Source organism: Molothrus aeneus, chromosome 26, assembly GCF_037042795.1.
Source record: "Molothrus aeneus isolate 106 chromosome 26, BPBGC_Maene_1.0, whole genome shotgun sequence".
Lineage (NCBI taxonomy): Eukaryota > Metazoa > Chordata > Aves > Passeriformes > Icteridae > Molothrus > Molothrus aeneus.
Window position 1 is genome coordinate 962,501 of NC_089671.1, and position 24,178 is coordinate 986,678.

Consider the following 24,178-nt stretch of genomic DNA (forward strand, 5'->3'; position numbering starts at 1 on the left):
GGAGTTTCTCAGAAATCCCAAGGAGAAGCAGGTGGTGGGTGAGAATGGAGGCACCATGCTGGAATGAAAAGGAAGTGGAGTTTTCAAAGCTTCTCGAAATTAATTACCCTTGGATGAACATTAATTGCGACACTTTGACCCTGCGATGCAGGATAATTAAGCCTCTGTTCATCTTAATTACTTTCACATATTATTTTTTTCTATGCAAATTAGGGAGCGGCAAAATCCAGGAGGCGAACATCTTTTAAATGATGATGATTAATGATGCACCGAAAGTATCTAAAAACACGTTGTTTCTTTTTTTAATTGCAAAGATTGGGTGTTGAAATTCAAGTGATTGGAACTTCCTGACTCAGTGCCTGGGAAAGTGAGAATCAGCACAAAGAGCAGCGATAATCGAGGCAGATAAAGGCGCCTCCCTCTTTGAACTACAGAAACCCACACCTCTGGCAGCGCTGGGGGAACAAGCGCTTCATTTGCACTTCTGCTGAGTGCTGCTGCTTCAAAGGAGGAGCTGGGCTGGGCAGAGGCTGCAGCAGCCCCAGCCCTGGTGCCTGTCCCAGGCTGGAGCAGCGGCTCCAGGGGTGAACCCGCACCGGGGCAAAGCAGGAGTGAGGTTTGGGATGAGCTCCTGCGGCTCCTGCCCAGCCCTGGAAGCTGTGCCCTGGCAGGGGTGGGATGAGAGGGGCTGTAAGGTCCCTCCCAACCCAGCCTATTCCATCGTTCATTCCTGTTTTCACAGTGCTGAGGGGCTTTAGGGTCCCTCCCAACCTGTCCCTCCCAACCCAGCCTATTCCATCGTTCATTCCTGTTTTCACAGTGCTGAGGGGCTTTAGGGTCCCTCCCAACCTGTCCCTCCCAACCCAGCCCATTCCATCATTGTCATTCCTGTTTTCACAGTGCTGAGGGGCTCTAAGGTCCCTCCCAACCTGTCCCTCCCAGCCCATTCCATCGTTCTCATTCCTGTTTTTGCAGCGCTGCTCAGCTTCTTTTTGCCGGTTTTAACAAAGTGTTTTTCCTCCCAGCAGGCACGGGGATTATTCTGACAAATTCTTTTGCCTCCAGAAGTAAAAAGGGGGCAGTGGCAGCGTGGGTGCCCGGTGTGTTCCCAGCAGAGCTGGCCCTGCAGCTCCAGCTGCCTTTGCCACGTCCCGTTCCCAGCACAGGTCTCTCATGGGATGCTCTGGGTGTCCCTGTCACACGTGCCACAGCAGGGACAGGAGGCACAGCACTGCCTGCCTGGCTCTGGGGCTGTGCCAGGGGCTCAGTGTCCCTCTGGGGCACCAGGGCTGCCTCACCCTGTTCAGTGTGAGAGTGGGGATGGGGCAGGACCTCGGCTCAGGGCCCTGAGTGTCACAGCTGCAGCAGGTCTGGAAGCTGAACAGATGAAATTGGCCATGACAGACCCCAGCTCCCAGCCTAGTTTGGTAAAAAACAGAAGTGAACGAGGCCCCAGGTAAGACAGTGATGAGTCAGATTGGAACTTAAACCAGAAACTCCATTCAATCCTCCAGGCAGACATCCATCCCCCAGCCAATGCGCTGAGCAGTGTTAGGAACCCAACCAGCCAAGGGCTCAAGCACCAGAACTCTGAATCCCCCCTAAAAGGGGGTGTCCATCAATGAACTCTGGCTGCTGTCACCTAAGCTCAGTGTGTCCATGTCACTCCTGCTCTGAGAGTGACACAGGAGCGGGTGAGAGGCAGGACTGTAGATAGAGCAAAGAGGGCTTTATTCAAGAGAACTGTGTGGTTCACAGTGACACCATCCATTCCGTTTGGTTGGTTGGTAACAAAAACACCTTCCTCCCCCACCGTCCTTGAGAAGAGCAGAGCAGAAAAACACCTGCAGATGGTCTGTACTTAACAAGTGATCGCATCCTTACAGCTCCCGAAAGTTCCCAGAGCCGCTGTGGGGAACGCTTGCGTTTCTCTCTCTCTGTGCCATGGCACCCACTGTGTGTCCAGCTGTGTGACCAACACGGTGCTGTCTGTCTGTGTGTCTGTGTGTCTGTCCGTGTGTGTGCCGCAGGACATTCCCACGGGAGCTGACAGCTGTGTCACCAGCCTGTCCTGCGACTCCCACCGCTCGCTCATCGTGGCGGGGCTGGGCGACGGCTCCATCCGCGTCTTCGACAGGAGGATGGCCCTGAGCGAATGGTACTGGTAACCCCTTCCTGCCCGGGCCCGGGCCCTCCCTCTGCCCCTTCTCCTTCCCTTGACATTTCCTTGACATTTCCTTTCCTTTCCTTGAAATTTCCTTTCCTTGAAATTTCCTTTCCTTTCTTTGAAATTTCCTTTCCTTTCCTTGAAATTACCTTGAAATTTCCTTTCTTTGAAGTTTCCTTTCCTTTCCTTGAAATTGCCTTTCCCCTTTTCCTTTCCCCTTTTTCCTTTCCCCTTTTTTTCCGTTCCCTTTTTCCTTTCCCCTTTTCCTTTCCCCCTTTTCCTTTCCCTTTCCCCTTTTCCCTTTTCCCTTTCCCCTTTTCCTTCCCCCTTTTTCCCTTCCCCTTTTTTCCCTCTCCCCTCTCACGTGTCCCTTTGTCCCCAGCCGTGTCATGACCTACCGTGAGCACACAGCCTGGGTGGTGAAGGCTTACCTGCAGAAGCACCCCGAGGGCAACATCATGAGTGTCAGGTACAGGGAGCTCTCCTGGGGCTGTTTGCCACACTCACAGTTTGGTTTTTTGGTTTTCCCTGGGTCTGTTTGCCACACTCACAGTTTGGTGTTCTCCTACCACACTCACAGTTTGGTTTTTCCTACCACACTCACAGTTTGGTTTTTCCTACCACACTCACAGTTTGGTTTTCTCCTGCCACACTCACAGTTTGGTTTTTTGGTTTTCCCTGGGGCTCTTTGCCACACTCACAGTTTCATTTTCCCCTCAAGTTTGTCCCTGGTGCTCCAGCAGCTGGCAGGGTGAAGCTCAGGGCTCTGGCGTGTGCTTCAGTGATCACCTCCTGCTCCAGGCTGGGTGGAGGGAGGCAGGAGGGATGTGGGGCTCTGCTGGGGGGGACTGGGGGTGAAAAGGAGCTGGAATCACCAGGGGTGTGAGGGGAAAGGGAGGGAGCAGGAACTGGCTGTGAATATCTTGTGCTGAGGGGGCTTCACTGCCAACAGCTCCGTGGGGACATCTGGGAGGGAACAAGAAGGTGGAAGGTGCATCTGGCAGGCACATTCCTGGGCAGGATTCCTGTGCAATTCCCTAAATCCATCCCTGCTGCCTGGTAAATACTGCAGCCAGAGCAGCAGGTACTGATTTGGCCATTAAGGAGCAGCAGAACAGAATTTATTGTCACAAAGCCACCGTTTGCACACAAAGAGCCTCTTTCTCTTGATTAGAAAATGGAAACAAAACATAATTTTCTGGGATTCAGAACATTCCTGAGGCGGGGGATGGGCCAGCAAAAATGTATTAAGATTTTCAAACAGGGGATTATTTGATGCAGCTGCCAGATTTGTCGAGCTCCCATATTGGAGTTTTTAATCTTCCTGTCCATAAGCTCCTCCAGCAGCTCCAGGGGTCAGGTCCCTGTGCCCAGGGCTGAGGGCTGGCAGTGCCCTCTCCTCAGAGCCCTTCCAGCCCGGGAGCTGCTCCTGGGGCTGCAGGGCTGGGAGGGAATGTTGGCCTCCAAAAGGTCAGAGGAGCTCAGGCTGGGGAGCTGAGCCACCTCCCTCCCAGCTCCTCCCAGTTCCCCCTGCTTCAGCTGGCAGCAAAATCCAAGGAAAAAATGGCAGGACTTGGTGAGGTCCTGGTGTCCAGACACTTTTGGGGTGAGGGGTGCCACCAGCACATCCCCTCTGCTTGCAGCTTCCCAAGGCAATTTCCTGCTGTGCAAAGCAGCAGGAATTTGGGGCTGGGTGTACTGGGTGTGCCAGAGCAGGGAGGGCACACTCAGCAATGGGCTGGGACTGAGAGAGGCAGTGTGGGATCAGTGAGGGATCAGCAATGATTGATCAGCAATTTGGGATCAGCAATTTGGGATCAGCAGTGTGGGATCAGCAGTGATTGATCAGCACTCTGGGATCAGCACTGTGGGATCAGCACTCTGGGGTCACTCCCAGCTGTTCCCTCAGCACAGAACATGCTGTGGGTGGGATCAGATCCTGGCCCTGGTGGAACCCAGCCGTGTCTGTTCCCTCTCCCAGTGCCCCATGGATGAGTTTGGCCCACGGGCAGCCCCACAGCTGCATTGCCTGTGGCTCTAGGGGCTCTGGGGCTCTGTTTCTGTGTCCCAGGCTGGCTCTGGGGCTCTGGGGCTCTGTTGCTGTGTCCCAGGCTGGCTCTGGGGCTCTGTTTCTGTGTCCCAGGCTGGCTCTGGGGCTCTGGGGCTCTGTTGCTGTGTCCCAGGCTGGCTCTGGGGCTCTGGGGCTCTGTTGCTGTGTCCCAGGCTGGCTCTGTGTTGTTGCAGTGTCAATGGGGACGTGCGTTTCTTCGACCCCCGCATGCCCGAGTCCATGAAGGTGCTGCAGATTGTCAAGGGGCTCACGGCCCTGGACATCCACCCCCAGGCCAACCTGTTTGCTTGGTGAGTGCTGCTGCCATCCCTGCAGCTCAGGGAGCTCTGCAGGGAGCACAGGGGGGATCCAGGGGGATCACAGGGAGGGAGCAGGGCCTGGAGTGCTGGGATGAGGGGGAATGGCTTCCCACTGCCAGAGGGCAGGGGTACATGGGACACTGGGGAAATCCTTCCTGGGAGGGTGGGCAGGCCCTGGCACAGGTGCCCAGTGAAGCTGGGGCTGCCCCTGGATCCCTGGCAGTGTCCCAGGCCAGGTTGGATGGGGCTGGGAGCACCTGGGACAGTGGGAGGTGTCCCTGCCATGAGAGAGGGTGGAACAAGATGGGCTTTGAGGTCTCTCTCAACCCCAGCCATTCCCTGGAGAGGATGATTTAAGGTCTCTCTCGACCCCAGCCATTCCATGATCCCTGGAGAGGATGATTTAAGGTCTCTCTCGACCCCAGCCATTCCATGATCCCTGGAGAGGATGATTTGTCTCCACAGGCACCATTCATGGGGTGCTGTTGGCTGTACTGTTTTTAACCCCACCCCAGCAGTGCAGCTTCTTTCCTGTGCTTGCTGCTCAGGAGCTTTACCCCTGTTTTACCCCTCAGTGAACCCTGGACACCAGGTCCCTGTTCTGTGTTTGTGGGCTGTGCCTGGGGACCAGCAGCTGCTCCACAGCCTGTTTGGGGTGCTCTGGCTGTGTTTGGGCATCAGTTCTCTGTGTTTTCCTGTCCCAGGTGTCCACTGTGGTTCTGGCCACCGGTCAGTGCTCTCCCACTCGGGGACATGGCCTGGCACACAGCTCAGCCATTTTGCAGCAGCAGTTTTGTCCCCTCCCAGCACTCCCAGTGACTCCAGTTGTGTCCCTTCCCTTCCAGCGGCTCCATGAACCAGTTCACTGCCATCTACAACGGCAACGGGGAGCTCATCAACAACATCAAGTACTACGATGGCTTCATGGGCCAGAGAGTGGGAGCCATCAGCTGCCTGGCCTTCCACCCCCACTGGGTCTGTACCCTGCTGCTGCCATGGTGGGGTGGCACAGGGACCCCCCTGGGCTGAGGGGAGCTGTCCCAGCCCAGCTGTGCAGGATCCAGCAGTTCTGGAATGAGGGGAGCTGTCCCAGCCCAGCCCTGCAGGATCCAGCAGCTCTGGAATGAGGGGAGCTGTCCCAGCCCAGCCCTGCAGGATCCAGCAGCTCTGAAATGAGGGGAGCTGTCCCAGCCCAGCCCTGCAGGATCCAGCAGCTCTGGAATGAGGGGAGCTGTCCCAGCCCAGCCCTGCAGGATCCAGCAGCTCTGGGCTGAGGGGAGCTGTCCCAGCCCAGCCCTGCAGGATCCAGCAGTTCTGGAATGAGGGGAGCTGTCCCAGCCCAGCCCTGCAGGATCCAGCAGCTCTGGAATGAGGAGAGCTGTCCCATCCCAGCCCTGCAGGATCCAGCAGCTCTGGAATGAGGGGAGCTGTCCCAGCCCAGCTGTGCAGGATCCAGCAGTTCTGGGCTGAGGGGAGCTGTCCCAGCCCTGCAGGATCCAGCAGTTCTGGAATGAGGGGAGCTGTCCCAGCCCAGCCCTGCAGGATCCAGCAGTTCTGGGCTGAGGGGAGCTGTCCCATCCCAGCTGTGCAGGATCCAGCAGTTCTGGGCTGAGGGGAGCTGTCCCAGCCCTGCAGGATCCAGCAGTTCTGGAATGAGGGGAGCTGTCCCAGCCCAGCCCTGCAGGATCCAGCAGTTCTGGGCTGAGGGGAGCTGTCCCAGCCCAGCTGTGCAGGATCCAGCAGCCCCAGGGTGAGGGGAGCTGTCCCTCCCTGGTTCCAGCAGCTCCCGAGCCCGTCCAGCTGAGCTGCAGCCCCATCCCAGCCCCGGGAGCTGTCCGAGGTGCCAGCAGCGCTCCCCAGATTCCTGAATTCCTGGGCTTGTTCACTCCCAGCTGCCTCACTGGGCTGCTCTCACCTCAGGAAGTGAAAGTGCACCTCAGGAAAATGGGAGAGCTGTGGGAATTAAAGGCATGAGCTGGGACAGCTGGAATGAGGCAGAACAGAAGGAGATTCTGGGGTCTGGAATCTCACAGCTGGAGTGAGGTAGAGCAGGAGATTCCAGAGTCACAGCTGGAATGAAACAGAAGGAGATTCTGGAGTCTGTCACAGCTGGAATGAGGCAGAACAAAAGGAGATTCTGGAGTCTGGCACAGCTGGAATGAGGCAGAGCAGAGGGAGATTCTGGAGTCTGGCACAGCTGGAATGGGGCAGAACAAAAGGAGATTCTGGAGTCTGGCACAGCTGGAATGGGGCAGAACAAAAGGAGATTCTGGAGTCTGGCCCGGCTGAGGGGCTCTGCAGTGCTTCCACAGAGAACCTGGGTGCTGCTCAGGGAGGGGGGAGGTCCCATGTGTGTAGTGGACTTTGCACACCCAGGGAGGAGAATAAGTGGAGGAGCTGGAAAACCTGAGAAAACAATGAATGGATGGGAAAACATCCATTTAAATAACAAGAGTTATTTTAGAAACCTGCAGATCAGCTCACAAATATTTAATATGTAATGGGAAGAGCACTTTGCTCTTTAAACAAGCAAAGCAAAGCCCTGTCCGGAGGGGCCAGGTCCCCTCACTGCAGGAAATTCTCATTTTCAGCCCAGCCATGGCTCCTAACGAGCAGATTTGCAGTCAGTTAGGGAAATTATGTTGGCAGTTGGCAACTAATAGTGCCCATAATTTTCTCCTGTGGCTGAAATGGGCCTATAACTCCTGCAGAGCTGTGGAGCAGCTGGGTCACTGTCACCTGTGCCTGTCACTGCTCCACAGCTGGACCTTGGAGTGGGTCACAGGAGGGAGCTGGGCAGGGAATGGAGCCCCAGGAGGGGCTGAGGGAGCTGGGCAGGGGCTGGGAAGGGAATGGAGCCCCAGGAGGGGCTGAGGGAGCTGGGAAGGGGCTGGGAAGGGAATGGAGCCCCAGGAGGGGCTGAGGGAGCTGGAAAGGGAATGGAGCCCCAGGAGGGGCTGAGGGAGCTGGGCAGGGGCTCAGCCTGGAGCAAAGGAGGCTCAGGGGGCCCCTGTGGCTCTGCACAGCTCCTGCCAGGAGGGCACAGCCCCAGGTCGGGCTGTGCTCCAGGGAACAGGGACAGGAGCAGAGGGAACGGCCTCAGGCTGGGCCAGGGCAGCTCAGGGTGGGCACCGCAGGAATTGCCCCATGGAAAGGGGCTCAGGGCTTGGCACTGCCCAGGCAGGGTTGCCGTGCCCATCCCTGGAGCTGCCCCGGGACGCACAGGGTGGGATGTGTCACCCTAGGACAGGAGGGGTGTCCTGGCCGGTCGCTGTGGGTGATCCCTGCGGGCTCCCCCAGCCCGGGCCAGGTGTGACCGTGTCCCTTTGTCCCTCTGCTCTCCCGCAGCCCCACCTGGCCGTCGGCAGCAATGACTTCTACATCTCGGTGTACTCGGTGGAGAAGAGGATCAGATGACGGCCCCAGGGGGGGCTCCTGTACATAGAGAAATCATCGACTTGAATGTTTCGTGTTGGCTGCTGCTGCACCCCATAACTTGAACATTTGTTTTCTGACTTAGCTACTGATGGGTTTGACAAGGGGAAGAGACAATCTCCTGGTTTTGTTTTGTTTTGTTTTCCAGCTATATCCTCTCAAAGCTACAGAAAAGGAACATTTATTTTTGTTTCCAGTGGTTGGCTTCTCTGTCAGAAACACGGCTCCTGAGCTCCAAAGGACTTGGATGAGGCAACGCCCTTGAGAAGGGTCTCGTTTTAGTCTTTGTTCCTTGTTTTGCTGCAGTGTGGGTTCTTCAAGGACTGTCAGGACTCACCTCCAGCTCCACAGGACCCTCCAGCTGCTGCCAACCCTGTGCCAAACCCAGCTGCTGGGCCAGGGCAGCCACCCCAGCAGGGCAGCATGACCCTCCTCCTCCTCCTCCTCCTCCTCCTCCTGCCTGCACCTGCTCTCCCTGGAAGCAAGGACAGAGGGGACCTGGTGGCCTGGGCAGGCAGGGGTCCCGCAGGAAGGGGCTCAGGGAGATGGCAGGAGCAGGGCAGGACGTCCCACACCATAAAGCTGCGTGTGAGGAAGAGGAGGGCAGAAAGGGAGCGAAGATCTCCGACGTCCCAGCGAGCCTGGAGCGCTTCAGTGGTGTCACCACCTTCCAGCCAGGCCCAGGGTGCCCGTGGGGAGCTGGGGGCACCTCGGGCACTGCTGCCACTGTCCCTGTGCCCCCTGCACAGCCACAGAGCTGTGCCCATCCTGCTCCCTGTGCTCTCCACGGCTGCTGGGCACCAGGAGAGGCCAGGACTGGGCACCCAGAGCTGCACACCATGGCTGGGGCTCACCTGCCCCTCTGGGAGCAGGCATGGGAGCACCTGGGCACGGAGAATGGCGAGGAGGAGGAGGAGGAGGAGGAAGGCAGCTCTGAGCTCCCTCATCCCAGCTGTCCAGGCAAGGCCTGCTCCATCTCTGCACCTTCCATGTCTGAATAATGAATGTTTTGTGCCCTGGGATCCCTTCTGGGGCTGGGGATGGGTGTGGGAAGGCAGAGCACAGCCAAGGGACAGGGGCAGAACTCACTGCAGGAATTGCCAGTGCTCCCCCAGCAGTGCCACGGGATCTGCAGGCTCCAGCAGAGTCAGGGGAGGGCTCAGAACCTTCTGTGAGTGAACTGAGGGAAACACAGTGAGGGAAGGGCTCAGAACCCTCTGAACTGCCGGCTGTGCAGGGGGAATGCACTGAGGGAAGGGCTCAGAACCCCTCTGAACTGCCAGCTGTGCAGGGGGAATGCACTGAGGGAAGGGCTCAGAACCCTCTGTCAGGGAACTGAGGGAAACACAGTGAGGGAAGGGCTCAGAACCCTCTGAACTGCCGGCTGTGCAGGGGGAATGCAGTGAGAGACGGGCTCAGATCCCCTCTGTCCCTGTGCAAGAAGGGCTCAGAGCTCTCTGCCAGCTGTGCAGAGGGGATGATGCAGTGAGAGAAGGGCTCAGAGCCTCTGGCCCTGTGCTGGCCCTGGCTGCCCCATGCCCCCCGTGCTGCTGCTGGCCCTGGCACCGGGTCCCTGTGTGCCCCCCAGGCTCAGGGGGCTCTGCCTGGAGAGGTCCCAGGCATGGCATGGAGCTGATGTCGGTGCCCTGAGCACCATCCCCGCCATCCCAGGATAACCAATCAAAGGCTTGAAACTCCAAAACTACCTAAAAACCCACGTGTAAGTTACCCAGAGTTAATTATGGTCTAACAGAGCTGTGCCTCGTCCCGGGCTGCCCACGGGGGTGGGAGCAGAGTTTGGGATCTCACGTAACCCTTAACATTCACAGCTTCAAAAAAAAAATGGATTTTTAACTCGTATCAGTGTGTTTGTGAAAGGAACAGGACATTCCTGGCATGTGGGAGCTGCTGCTCCTGCCTGGCTCTGGTGCAGCCCCACGCCCAGGATGGGGAATTTTAAGGAAATTTTGGGCTTTTACCTGAGCGTGTGTGGACTGTGCTTCCACAGGTCTGATGCAGAGATTCAATCATGGGATCACAGAGTTTAACCAAGGGTCTGGAGAGCGTCCTACCTTAAAAGTTCACTTATCTCTATTTATTTTACAAAAATAAAGTTTAAAAAAATTATATAAAAACCCCCACACGATTGTAATGTGAGAGTAAAAACGATTACAGACAAATAAATGGTTAATAAAAAATAAATGCAGAAACACTTCCTGGTGTGAGGATCCTTCTGTGGGGCTGGGGGAGGCCCAGGAGGAGCCAGGTGGGTTTTGGGGTGCAGGGCTCGGGGTCTGGCTGAGCACAGAGGGGGTGTTGGTGACAGATGAGTGTGCCAGCAGCAATGGCAGTGCCAGGGGGCAAATGCAGCTCTGGGCACTGGCTGCAGCCAGAGGGATCCGTGGATCCTGGCAGTGCCAGGGACACCATGGGCTTGGGGGCTCTTCCACCCCAAACAATTCTATCACTCTGGGAGTAAATCAGAGTTATCCCTGTAACCCCAACCCCTGCAGCCTCCCTCCATACCTCCCATCTCCTAGATCCTCTTCCCTACATCCCACTCCCCATATTATCCCCATTCCCTAGATTATTATCTACATTCCCAATATTATTATCCCCATTCCCAATACTTTTATTCCCATTCCGATATAATTATCCTAATTCCCGACATTATTATTCCGATTCCCAATGTCATTATCCCCATTCCTGGTATTATTATTATTATTCCCTTTCCCGAAATTATTACCTCCCTTCCCGATATCATTATCCCCATTCCTGATATTATCCCCATTCCCGATATTTTAATTCCCATTCCCGATATTATTTTAATTAATTCCCATTCCCGATATCATTATCCCCATTCCCGATATTTTAATTCCCATTCCCGATTATTTTAATTAATTCCCATTCCCGATATTATTTTAATCATTCCCATTCCCGATATTATTTTAATTAATTCCCATTCCCGATTATTTTAATTAATTCCCATTCCCGATATTATTTTAATCGTTCCCATTCCCGATATTATTTTAATTAATTCCCATTCTCGATATTATTTTAATCATTCCCATTCCCGATATTCCCGTCCCCAGCGCGCCCCCCAGCGCTTCTCTCCCGGTACTGCCGCGCTCGCTGCGCGTTGTGCGGGGCCGGGCCCCTCGCGGCCGCCGTCGGGGGCGGGCCGGGCCGGGCCGGGCCGGGCAGGAGCGGCCATGGGGAACCTGTTCGGGCGGAAACGGCGGAGCCGCGTCACGGAGCAGGACCGGGCCGTGCTGGTGAGGGGGGATGGACCGGGCCGGGCCGGGGAGTGGGGAGAGAGCGGGACAGACCGGGCCGGGCTGGGGAGCGGGGGCACGGACCGAACCGGACCGGGGACCGGGGGGATGGACCGGGCCGTGCCGGGGAGTGGGGAGAGAGCGGGACGGACCGGGCCGTGCTGGGGCTGAGGGACCCCCGGTGCTGTCGCTGACACGGCAGGGACAGACCGGGCTGGGGAACGGCGGTGCTGGAGGGGGCGTGGAGCTGTCAGGGCTGAGCTGTGACCCCTGTCCGTCCCCCTGTCCGTCTGTCCCGCAGCAACTGAAGCAGCAGCGGGACAAGCTCCGGCAGTACCAGAAGCGGCTGAGCCTGGGGCTGGAGCGGGAGCGGGCGCTGGCCCGGCAGCTGCTCCGGGACGGCAAGAAAGAGTGAGGGACAGGGTCACCGGGGCCGGGGGGACAGGGGGACAGTGCCACCACCAGGGTGTCACCGGGAGGTGACACTTATCCCCATTCCCGATATTTTAATCAATTCCCATTCCCAATATTTTAATTCCCATTCCCGCTGCGCTGGGGGAATCGGGATGGGTTTGGGTTGGAGGGACCTCAAAGCCCATCCCATGCCACCACCCTTGCCATGGCAGGGACACCTTCCACTGCCCCAGGGTGTTCCGCACCTGCCCAGCCTGGCCTTGGGCACTGCCAGGGATCCAGGGGCAGCCCCAGCTCCTGCCCACCCTCCCAGAGCAGGATTTATTCCCAATACCCACTTTGCTCATCCTTGCTGCTCACAGGAGCAGGTCCAGGCTGCCAATTCAGCTCCACACGAGTTGTCCCCTTTTAGCAGAAGCACGGAACAAGTGTGGCTGTGGTGGCTCCTTTGGGCTCCAGTTGCTTCATCCCTCTGTGTCCCTCAGGAAAGCCATGCTCCTGCTGAAGAAGAAACGGTACCAGGAGCAGCTGCTGGATAAAACAGAGAACCAGATCAGCAACCTGGAGCGGATGGTGAGCCAGGCCTGGGGCTCTCCTGGGGTGGGGATCCCCTGGAATTCCATTCCATTCCAGCTAGCAGGTGTTCAGCCTCTGTCCAAGGGCAAATGTCTCCAAAATTGTGTGTGAACCACAATTTTCCCTGGAGTCACAGAGTGATGTGTTTAAAACTGCAGGTTCCCTACTAAATGTGTGGTTTGGAAATTGCTGAAATGTTACTCACAGGGGGGATGGCTGCACTGGGGCCTTCCTGGCTTGTGTCAGCCCTGTCATTTCAGAACTGGATGTGTTTGGGTTTGGGGAGGTCTCAGCTGGGGCTGGCAGCTGGAAAATCTGGTGAAATCACCTCAAGGGCTGTTGGACCTGCTGGTGCAGCTTCCTGGGCTGAGCTTTTTGTGTGGATATTTCCTGCTGCTGGTGCCACTGACAGCACTGAAGGGTTCCACTGATTGCTCCTTGCAGCTTCTCTGTGGCCCTGGCAGCCTGTGTGTGCCTAAGAGTGGCAGCCATGGCATTATTTAGGTGGGAAGAGCCCTCTGAGCCCAGTTGTTCCCCAGCACTGCCAAGGCCACCTCTGTCCCCAGCTGCCACATCCCCATGTCTTTTTTTTATGAAAAATCCTTTCCTTAGGATTTTTCCTCCTGAGAAGCTGAGAGGCCTCAGGAACAAAATGTAATCATTGATTATCTGCTGCTGTGGAATGCAACAGGTGCATCTGGGATTGGGCTCATGTGATTGTTTCTAATTAATGGCCAATCACAGCCCAGCTGGCTCAGACAGAGAGTCTGAGCCACAAACCTTCGTTATCATTCTTTCTTTTTCTGTTCTTAGCCGGTCTTCTGATGAAATCCTTTCTTCTATTCCTTTAGTATAGTTTTAATGTAATATATATCATAAAATAATAAATCAAGCCTTCTGAACCATGGAGTCAGATCCTCCTTTGTTCCCTCATCCTGGCACCCCTGTGAACACGGTCACACCATGTCTGTTAATCCCTGCAGGGTTCACAGGGCAGCCTGAGCCATGCCTGGCCAAGGTGTCACAGGCTCTTCTTCCCTTTCTCCTTCCCACTGCAGGTCCAGGACATTGAATTCACCCAGATTGAAATGAAGGTCATCGAGGGCCTCAAGATAGGCAACGAGTGTCTGAACAAAATGCACCAGGTACCCGTGGCTGGGGCACTTCAGAGGGGCCTGGCTGCAGCTGCCTCCCTGCTGGCCCCTCCCACACCTGGACTTTGGCTCTGCCCTTCAGGTTATGTCCATAGAAGAGGTGGAAAGGATAATAGGAGAGACCCAGGATGCTGTGGAGTACCAGAGGGTGCGTGCATGGGGGGCTGGCACAGAGCTGCTGGGCTGGGCACTCACCCACCAGGCTGAGGTGTGATGTCCTTCCCTCTCCCCCGCAGCAAATAGACGAGCTCCTGGCTGGCAGCCTGACTGAGGAGGATGAAGATGCCATTCTAGAAGAATTAAATGCTATTACTCAGGTGGGGTTGATGTTTTTGTGGTTAAAATCCCCATTTTCAGAAAGCTGTTTTTAGCAGCAGTTAAAGCACCTTTTTGCTACTCTCAGAGCTCAGTCTGGGGGAGATGTGGGCCATTGTCCCCCCTTTTTGCTGCTCTCAGAGCTCCTCTAGGGGAGATGTGGGCCATTGTCCCCCGTGCTTGCCCCAGCTGTGACATGTGTGACACATTGTCTGTCGTGTCCTTGCAGGAACAGTTGGAGCTCCCAGAAGTTCCTTCAGAGCCACTCCCAGAGAAGATCCCAGGTATGTTCTCCTTGCACAGCTTTGGCTTCGGGTGCTCCAGTGCCCTGAGCCCCTGTCCCAGTGTGAGTGTCCTGGGGGAAGGGAGGGGACAGCAGCTCCTGGAGTGGGACAGGCCCAGCTGAGCCCTCGCTGCAGGAGCACCCCAGGCTCCTCTCGCTGGAGCAATGCCACCTCAGCATCTGGCATTGCCTTGGGGAGCTCCCTGGGTGACACCTGCTGGCCCTGTCACATCCTGTACCTGAGGCACCTCCTGCCCTGAGGCACCTCATTCCTTCAGGAGGCTCCAGCAGGAATTCCTTCCTTCCACAGCCCTGGGCTGGTCCCATCACACAGCTCAGGGTGTTTTGTGGATGCTGGACTCACCCTGCACAGCACTGCATTTCCCTGAGCCTTGGCATGACTTGGAGCCCTTCCCACCTCACTTCCCAGTGCTTTGCAAGCAGCTGGATGAGGATCACAGGATTGTCAGAGCTCGCAGCTGGTGGTCCCTGAGTGTTCCTGAGCAATCTGAAGCCTCAGTGGATGGATTTGTGTGGGAATGAAGCTGGGAAGTGAGAGAGCTCACTAAGAAAGTGACCAAACAGGCCCTGGTGGCCCTGCCTGGCAAGGAGGGATTCATCAGGTGTCTGTGCTGAGGAGCTGAAAATTCAGTGAAGACTCCTCCTGGAACAGAGGAGACAGCAGAGCCCTGAGCTGTCACTCACAGGAGCTGGACCTCCCTGCCTGGGCAAAGAGGAGCTGGAAGAAGCCATTTCCCTCTGTGGAATCTGCCCAGGAGCAATCTGGCATGTGGGGAATGGGGCTGGTTTCCTTGGAGCTTGTTTACTCCTAAACAGGGCTCAGATGTCAGCACTGAGGCCAAACAAAACAGCCCAGGGGTGAGGGCAGGGCTGGCCCTGCTCCTCCTCCTGCCCAGGATCTGTCCCTGGGCTGGGCATGGTCTGAAAGTCTGTAATTCTTCAGTGCTGTGAAAAAGGGGCATTTCCACATGGGAATGTGGGATTATTTATAACCAATTTCTCTTAGTTCAGGTGCTGTGCAGAGTGGACTCTGAGCCCTGGATCCTCCTCAGCAGATGGCTGCAGGATATTTGCATTCCCTGATTCTGTAACAAGTTTCTTTTCCTTCCACAGAAGTGTCACCCATCAAGAACAGGCCAAAGCCAGAGCTGGTGGCAGCATCTTAACTCCCAGTGCTGGGGATTCCCCCTCCAAACTTTCCCCCTGGACAGTTTGCCCTGCCAGTGTGGGCTGGGAGCAGGCAATGCCTTGGCAGCATCCCAGCTGTGCTGGGTGGATTGTGGAGCAGGATTCCCTGCACAGGGTGGGGAGCCTCAGCTGATTATCGCTCTTGTATCAAGATTATTTTCTAGTGCTTTCTTTTTTTGTAACTTAAACTCCAGACTCACTCAGCTGCGCTGTCTCGGGATTAAACAGCAACTCTAAATCATCCAAAGCCAAAGTTTTTCTCTGTAGGTTTGATTCTGGTGGCCAGTCTGCCTTTGCTCTGGCCAAATCATGTTTGTGCTGGGCGAGCACAGGCCTGTGGAGCACTCTGCTGTCTGTGTCCCTCTGTCCCTGCTCTCTCCTGTGTCCCTCTGTGCAGGGGTGGCCGTGTCCCTGTCCTGCTGCCCTCGGGCAGTGCTGGAGCTCTGGGCTGGACCCCCCTGGCTCACACAGCACCAGCCCCAGGCTGGGGTTTGGTTTGGGCCAGGCTCAGCCTGGGTGCTCAGCCCTGCTCTGAGCTGCTGTGAGCTGAGGAGCCGGGCAGGGTTCAGCCCTGGGCAGGGTTCAGCCCTGGGCTGGCAGAAATCTCCTGCCATGCCAGCGTGGAGCTCCTGCCCGTGTCAGGAGCCATCAGGAGCCATCAGGAGCCATCAGGAGCCATCAGGAGCCATCAGGAGCCATCAGGAGCCAGGATTCCTCCCTGGTGGGCTCTGCTGCAGTGCCAGAGTTCAGCTTTGGCAGGGATGGATGATGGATCCCACAGACTCTGCTGCTCCTGCTGGACGTTTCCTCGGGGACTGGACACGTTTCCTGGTGCTGCTGTGGACACGGGGCCTGAAGCTGCAGAAATCACCACTCCAGAGTGCTCTGGGAGCAGCTCAGGGAGCCCCAACCCCTCTGAGGACTCCCGGGGATGCTGAAGGCTCTGGGACGCTGCTGGCAGCCAGGTGGTGGCAGCTCTGGCTGCTCTTGGACCGAGCTCACCTGCCAGCTTGCAGATGCTCTTCAGGACACTGCAGATCTTCATTTATTATGTTCTTGAAGCCACAACCCTTCGTCTGCATTTCTGTGACAGCAGAAGGACCAGAGGGTCCTTGGAGACTTTGTGGGGTTGTCATTGGGGTTTTGGGATCTGGTGCTAGACTAAAAGTGACCCCAGGGACTGGGGTGCTCCCCGTGCTGCTGGGCCAGCAGCAGCTCTGGGTGCAGTCGTGCTCTCCATGTCCTCTCTGTTGTGTTCCACAGACTGGCCAGGGCATCCTCCTCCTCCTCGTGTGCCCCCAAGGCAGTGAGTGCCTTGGTGCCCCCCCATTTCCACTGCTGTGTCCTCACTGATGTTCCATAGCAGCCCCCCAGTCCCTGGCCCTGTGTTTGACACCAGCACGGTGCTGCCAGAGCAGCTGCTGCCTCTGGAGCTGCATGGGATGATCCCAGGGCTGTGTCCTTGCTCACCCCAGCCCCGTGGGGACAGCCAGCCCTGCCAGGACAGGCCAGGACAGGTACCCCAGCCCCATGGGGACAGCCAGCCCCTGCTGCAGCCCTGCCGGGACAGCTCCTGCTCTGCTGCCGCTGCTTCATTCCCTGCTCAGTCCCGGCTGAGCTGCAACGCTGCCCATTCCCAGCAGAGAGAGCCTTGGCTTCACCAGAGCCCTGCTGCCAGGAGCAGTTCTCCTCCTTCAGGGCTCCTTCAGCCCGTGCCAGCGGCTGCTGGGCTGTTCAGGGTGGCCCTGCTTCCCCTGCAGGGCACTCCCGGGAGGGGCTGGAAGGGATCTGTCCTGGGAGTGCAGCTTCCACTGCTGCTGCTTTGGGAAATCCCTGTTCCCTGGGCTTGGCATCGCCGCAGGAGAGGCCTGAGGAGGGTGTGCTGCAGTTCCCGTGCTCTGGTTTTGTGTCTGGTGAGCATCCTGGCAGCAGGAGAGATGAGCCAGCCCTCCCAGGGACGCTGTGCCAAGGCTGGGCCGGGCCCTGGTGGCTGCACTCCTCGTGGGTGTGGGGAGGAGGGAGCAGGGCTGGTGCTGAAGGGGTTAATGCAGCTCCTTCCATCGGTCGTTGCCACAGTGGAGAGGCCATTCACTGATCCAGCAGGAAGGTCTGGAGCAGCTCGGCCGCAGCTCCCTCTGCCAATCGCTGCCCCAGCAGCTCCTGCCGGCGCTCCTTGGAGGAAGGGCCGGGAGCGGGCTGGGACCCCGGGGCTGTCCTGTGACAATAAATGGCTCCAGTGGCTCCTCCGACTCCTCTTCAGCCTCGTGTTTGCACAGGGAGTGTTCTGGATGAGCAGGAGCTGCCTTGCTCCTCCCTGCTCCTCCTGGGAGAGATGTGGGCAGGAGATTCCAGAGCGGGCTCCGTGTGTGACACAAACAGCCCTGGATGGCCCTGGGAGGTGACAGTGCTGGGACAGTCCTGGCACAGCCCTGGTGTGGCTGAGGTTTTTGAGAGCCTCTGCCACTGCCCTCCCCTCCTTGGGTTTACAGCAAGGCCAGATTAGGGGATTTGTAAGAAATACTCTGGAATTGTCAAACTGGTCCACAGGCACTCCATGCCCAGACCGAGGGCTCACGTGGACCAAACTGTCCCATCCCATTTCAGCTCCCTCTGTAGGACTGTGTGCTTCCATCCCTGTGGAGCTGTCCATCCCCTGCCCCAGCCGTCCCCGAGCCCCTGTGTGTGACTGTCCCCTGTCTGGAACGGGCACAGGGGCTGGGGACACCCAGTGCAGGGTGAGGCCCCACCTGGGCTGTTCTGAGCCTCTGGCTGTGCTTGGGCAGCAGCTGCTCCCTTGTTACTCTGGATTTAGGTCTCTCCTGCTGCAGGGAGCAGCGGGATGCGCCCAGACCCCCCTGCCTGCGCCAGCCAGGCGCTGGGAAAGCAGCTGTGCCGAGTTTGGAGTGTTTAATTAGCACTGCCCGTGCCCCTCAGCTGTAGCAGCGAGGTGGGAGCCAGCCCCCGCCGGGAGGGCTGCACACGGAGCTCTTCCAGCTGTGTTTGACTTGGCCAGATGTTGAGCGAGAGGAGCGGGGAGGCAGCGTGCTCGTGGGTAAATAAACCCTGGAGAGGAGGAACAAACCTCAGCTCCTGCCTTGGCTGCCCCTGCAGTGCCCAGAGCCCTCCCCGGAGCCCACAGCCCTGGCACAGGGACTGGCACGGCCCTGGCACTGCCCTGGCCCCCCTGGAGAGGCTCTGGCCGCTGGACAATGCCCCGGGCAGGCGCAGCACAGTGACAGGGAACAGGGAATGTGACAGTGCCAGGGAATTCCAGCAGCATTCCCAGGAGCAGCCACTCCTCCTGGATCTGGGTGCTATTCCCAGCAGTTGGTGTGGGATTCCCAGCACTGTGGGATTGCCATGCAGGGGAAGGGGGGAACGAGGAGCTCTGCTGGGAGATGTTGCTGCCCATTCCCTGCTCTCCCCTTAGGGACAGTCCCTGTTCCATGGGGACACTGCCCCATCCCATGGGATGTGCCTGGCTGGGAGCTCTGCCTGCAGAGCCATTGTCCCACACCCTGAGTGAGGTCTGAGAGGGGGGCAGGAGTTCCAGCCAGCGTTGTGCAAGCAGCAGTGCCTTTAAACAGACTCCTGTTCCCTGCTGTGCAGGAGGCAGCTGGGCGGGCACCAGCCCTGCTCCCTGGGCCTGTGCTGGGCCCTCCCCAGCCACCCCCAGCCCTCCGTGTGCCCACAGGCAGCTGGCACGAGGCTGGTTTGGGGCAAAGGCCTGGAGCTGCCTCCCCTCCTCAGCAGCCTCTTCCCGGGGCTTGGAGGGAATTGTGTAACGGGAGGTGGTGGCAGAGCCCTGGCAGTTTCTATGCCAACACAGCTGGATGGCAGCGCTGCCAGCCCACCCCCAGAACAGCTGCACAGCCCCAGAACAGCTGCACAGCCCCAAAACAGCTGCACAGCCCCAGAACAGCTGCACAGCCCCAAAACAGCTGCACCCCTGACACAGTGCTGGGCTGCTTCCGATGTTTCCTGGAACACCCAAGGGAAAACAAAACAGAGCTGAGAACCCCAGAGGTGTCAGATCCTCTCATCTGGGTCCAGCTGCTTTGGCACGAGGGGCTCAGAGGCCCCGGGGGCTCTCCCTGTCCCCCCTCAGCTCCCCCCAGAGGAATGAGCCCACAGTGTCCCTTGTCCCCCACCCTCCCTGGCAAACCCTGACTCAGAACCAGGCACAGTTCCGTGGATCTTTCATCTTCCTCCTCCTCCTCCTCCTCTTCATTATCCACACCCTGAGCTTGCCCTGCCCTGTGTGGGGTTCCAGGTGCTTCCCACACGCGGGGGCACTGCTGGGGTGCTGCATTCTGCACCCAAACCCTGCAGTGCCACCCCCCCTCCCGCTGGGAGCCCACCCCTGGCTCCCTCCCTCTCCCTCTTCCGTATTTCCAGTGCCCTGGTGTCACGCTGAGTCACCAGCACAGTAGAGGAGGCTTTGGCAGGGAACAAGCCCAAGTTTTGATAGTTCAACTGTGGGAAAAAAAAAAAAAAAAAAAAATCAGCGTAATTTCCTAATTAGAGCAGCGCTGGGAACAAAGCGGGTCTGTCCCCATGGCCAGGAATGTGACCTTTGCTGGCTCCTGGTGCCAGACGGGAGCTGCCACTGCTTGGCAGGGCTGAGGTGCCTCAGCAGGGCTGGAGCTGAGATGCCTCAGCAGGGCTAAAATGTCTTGGCAGGGCTGAAATGCCTCAGTAAGGCTGAAATGCCTGGACAGAGCAGAAATGCCTGAGCAGGGCTGAGATGCCTGAACAGAACTGAAATGCCTCAGTAAGGCTGAAATGCTTCAGCTGGGCTGAGATGCCTGAGCAGGGCTGAAATGTCTTGGCAGGGCTGAAATGCCTGAGCAGGACCTGCTCCGATGTAGGAGCCAAAATTCCCGGATTCCTCCTCCTGGGGGCCGCAGGACCCGTGGCGATGGGTGGGAGGAGCACTGGGAGGTGGCACTTGTCCCCGTGTCACCACTTTTGCTGCCCTGCCCTGCCCTGCCGTGGAATGTGGCTCCTCAAGTCGTGGGTGAAGCCGTGGCCATGCCGGGTGTCCCCGAGGGCCAGCGCTGCCACGTGATGGGTGTCCCCAACCTGTGTCCCCAGCCTGTGTCCTCTGCCTGTGTCCCCAACCTGTGTCCCCAGCCTGTGTCCTCTGCCTGTGTCCCCAACCTGTGCCCTCTGCCTGTGTCCCCAGCCTGTGTCTGTGTCCCCAGCCCATGTCCCCAACCTGTGTCCCCAGCCCATGTCCATGTCCCCAGCCTGTGTCCGTGTCCCCAGCCCATTTCCATGTCCCCAGCCCGTGTCCGTGTCCCCAGCCCGTGTCCGTGTCCCCAGCCTGTGTCCATGTCCCCAGCCCATGTCCATGTCCCCAGCCCGTGTCCCCAGCCTGTGTCCATGTCCCCAGCCCGTGTCCGTGTCCCCAGCCTGTGTCCATGTCCCCAGTCCGTGTCCGCAGCCCATGTCCCCAGCCCGTGTCCATGTCCCCAGCCCGTGTCCCCAGCCCGTGTCCCCAGCCCGTATCCCCAGCCCATGTCCCCAGCCCATGTCCATGTCCCCAGCCCATGTCCGTGTCCCCAGCCCGTGTCCGTGTCCCCAGCCTGTGTCCATGTCCCCAGCCCGTGTCCGTGTCCCCAGCCCGTGTCCCCAGCCCATGTCCCCAGCCTGTGTCCATGTCCCCAGCCCGTGTCCCCAGCCCGTGTCCCCAGCCTGTGTCCGTGTCCCCAGCCCGTGGCTGTCACTGGGGCAGCCCAGCAGAGCCGTGCCCATGCCCGGCTGCTCCGGGGCTGGCTCCCTGATTAATTAGCAGGAGAGGAAATGAGAGGAGAGCAGTGCCAGGGCTGGGCTGTGTTTGAAGCACGAGGAGCTGCTGGAGATGCCGAGCAGGGAGCTGGGTTTGGCCTTGGGGCTGGAACAGGAGCTGGGCAATTGGGCACCAAGTCCTTCAGGCCTGAGATCCTTCTGGGATGGGCAGCCACAGCCCTCAGGAGTGCCCAAGGGGGCTGTGACCAGCCCAGTGCCAGCTTGAGGGACACAAGGGGGGACAGGGGCAGGGCATGGCAGCAGGACATGAACCTGTCCCTTCTGCCACCTCTCTGTGACTGCCTGGTCCTTCCCAGGCAGGGCTGGGCAGGGGGGAGGCAGCCCCCAGAGGTGCCCAGAGAGCCCCAGAGGTGCCCAGAGCCCCCCAAGGTGCCCAGAGCCCCCCAGAGTGCCCAGAGCCCCCCAGAGTGCCCAGAGAGCCCCAGAGGTGCCCAGAGCCCCCCAAGGTGCCCAGAGCCCCCCAAGGTGCCCAGAGCACCCCAGAGGTGCCCAGAGCCCCCCAAGGTGCCCAGAGCCCCCCAAGGTGCCCAGAGCACCCCAGAGGTGCCCAGAGCCCCCCAAGGTGCCCAGAGCCCCCAGCAGCACCTCAGCTCTGCCCCGGACGCTTCCCCGAGCTCAGCAACGTGATGCAAAATCCCATCATACCAATTATGCAAATCGCATAAACTATTCCTGTTATTCAGAAGGATCCCCAGAGAGCTCCTTAGCGCTGTAATTCAGCATTACTCACTCGTGGAACAGGCGCTGGGGCAGGTGAGGAGGGATGGGGCTCGGGCTGTGCCCCAGCCCGGCAGCGAGGGGGACCTGGTGCGTTTTGGGGCTCCCCCAGAGCACACAGCCCTAGGGATGTGGCACAGCCAGTGCCAGCCCCGCTGCCCCTTCCCCTTGTGCAGCAGCCAGAGCCTCCCTGCACCCCTCATTCCCTCCCTGCACCCCTCATTCCCCCCCTGCACCCCTCATTCCCTCCTTCCCTCCCTGCACCCCTCATTCCCCCCCTGCACCCCTCCTTCCCTCCCTCCATCTTCCCAGGCCCAGCACAGCACCCGCAGTGCTTTGTTCTCCCACCCACTCTGTGTTTCCTCGTCACTCCGGCTCCTCCCTGTGCCTGCCCTCCCCGGGAGCCTCCCGGGAGAGCCGAGGCTGCTGCGGCCCTGGCAGGGCAGGGGGACACGCAGGGGACACGTGGCAGGGCTGTCCCCTCGGCCAGGGGGACGCTGCTGGCACCAGGGGTGTCCCAGCCCTGCCCGGCTGCCTGCAGCCCATGGCCACGGGGGAACAGTGCTGGGGTCCCTCTGGGGCTGCCACCAGTGTCCCCAGGGATGGCACCCAGGCTCTGTGACCCTCACCATGGGCAGGGCTGGGTGCTGGGGTCCCTCTGGGGCTGCCACCAGTGTCCCCAGGGATGGCACCCAGGCTCTGTGACCCTCATCATGGGCAGGGCTGGGTGCTCAGAGGCACAGAGTGACACGGGTGTCACATCAGGGAGCAGAACTGTCCCCAAATCCCTGGGCACAGCAGCTTGCACTGCCGGGAGTCCTGCTCAGCTGCTGCTTCCAGCAGGATTAGGGGAACCCTGGGATGATGAGAGGCCAGGTTCTGTGTCGTGCCTCAGTTTCCCCTTGGTGCAATCAGCCCAAGCCTGAGGTGGGAGCTGGGATTGCTGGGTCCAGCACTGCAGCTCCCAGCCTGCAGAAGAAGGGCCTGGATTGCTCATCCTTGGCTAATCCCCAGTAAATGGCTTTGCTGGGTTTGCTCGGCAGGATTTAACTGCTGGGAGCTGCTGGCACACGAGGGACATTTCCAACCCAGGGTCAGCTCCTGAGTGCGGAGCCCTGGATGGTTCAGGGAGCAGCTCCCACCAGCACCAGCAGTGACAGGATCATGGAATGGGCTGGGCTGGGTCTCAGGTGTAGCTGGGTGTGAATTCCATCCCCATCTGTTAAAGTTGGGGCAGTTATCTTCTGTTAATGGGGCAGTTTTCTTTATCTCTCCCACACCCAGCCCTCCCTCCAGGAGATCTCTGCTGTTCATGGGCCATTGATCATTGATTATCTGCTGTCCATGGCCACTGAGTGTCCCTGCAGGGCTGATCCAATTCCATCATCCCATGGGGAGATGCTGCGCCCAGGGGAGGACCCAAGCATTCCTGCCTGGATCCAATGTGAGCTTTGGCACAGCCCAGCAGCCTTTGCCCAGTGCATTGCCAGAGGAGCAGCTTCTGCTGCCCTGCATGGCCAGAGGGAGCCCAGGCCCATCTCCAGCAGCCCTGGAGCTGCAGAGGAAAACTCCCCCCTTGTGCAGGATCCCTGCTCCAGCAGAGCCACAGCTGGCACTGCAGGAGGGCTGAGCCCCCATGGGATGGGGCTGTGCCACCTCCTGACACACAGGGGGGCAGGGCATGGTCTGACTCTGGCACTGGGGTTTTTTGTTTGTACTATTGCATTTATATTTTCATTTTCCTAGTACAGAACTCTTATTCATACTCCCATAGCTTTGCACAAGAGCCCCTTAGTTTCAAAATGATAATAATTCAGAGGAGGGGGTTGATGTTTGCCATTTCACAGGAGGCTCCTGCCCTCCTGAGCAGACACCTGGCTTTTCAAACCCACACAGCTGGGAGGGACCCTAAAGCTCGTGGGACATTCTGCTATCCCAGGCTGCTCCAAGCCCTGTCCAACCTGGCTTGGAACACTTCCAGGGATGGGGCAGCCACAGCTTCTCTGGGAAAGCTGTGCCAGGGCCTGCCCACCCTCCCAGGGAGGAATTTATTCCCAAAATTTAACCTAAACCTGCCGGCTGTCAGCTCGAGGCACCTGCTGGAATCCTGGTGAGCGTGGCTGCCCCGCACGGGGGAGGCTGAGTTTGGGAGGATGCTCCAAGGCCTGGAGCTGTGTGGGGTTTGCTGGCCCAGCTCCCAATGAGGTGCTCCAAAGGAAGTGGGGGCACAGCCTGGGGTTGAGGAGGGGCCCCTGAGGAGGGCAGGGGACAGAACTGAGGGAGGTGTTCAGGGAAAACACATACTGTGCTCACAGGGGTTGGTTTGGCTCAAACCCACCTGGCCGACTCCCCAGTGACCCCAGATGTCAGAAAAATCACGTTTGGGTTATTTTAGAAAGAAAAACTTCCTGACACAGCACAGGGAGGGCTCACAGTGATGTCAGGGCTC

General features: G+C 58.5%; 2 protein-coding genes across 3 annotated transcripts in view; both read left to right on the forward strand.

The window, feature by feature from the left end:
- The window catches only part of RPTOR (regulatory associated protein of MTOR complex 1), a 109,540-nt gene extending 99,356 nt beyond the window's left edge, over positions 1–10,184 (forward strand). For both annotated transcript variants that reach the window (XM_066565814.1, XM_066565815.1), the window contains 5 exons: positions 2,031–2,158; positions 2,550–2,636; positions 4,412–4,528; positions 5,383–5,512; positions 7,886–10,184. In XM_066565814.1, the coding sequence (XP_066421911.1) occupies positions 2,031–2,158; positions 2,550–2,636; positions 4,412–4,528; positions 5,383–5,512; positions 7,886–7,954 (531 nt within the window). In that variant the 3' untranslated portion in view covers positions 7,955–10,184. The remainder of the gene's footprint in view (positions 1–2,030; positions 2,159–2,549; positions 2,637–4,411; positions 4,529–5,382; positions 5,513–7,885) is intronic.
- A 968-nt stretch (positions 10,185–11,152) lies between these two features.
- Positions 11,153–15,439, forward strand: CHMP6 (charged multivesicular body protein 6). The gene is made up of 8 exons (XM_066565854.1): positions 11,153–11,247; positions 11,549–11,658; positions 12,147–12,234; positions 13,296–13,382; positions 13,474–13,539; positions 13,628–13,708; positions 13,936–13,990; positions 15,124–15,439. Exons 1-8 carry the CDS (start codon positions 11,185–11,187, stop codon positions 15,174–15,176), a joined length of 603 nt encoding a protein of 200 aa, XP_066421951.1. The 5' UTR covers positions 11,153–11,184; the 3' UTR covers positions 15,177–15,439.
- Positions 15,440–24,178: the final 8,739 nt, after the last annotated feature.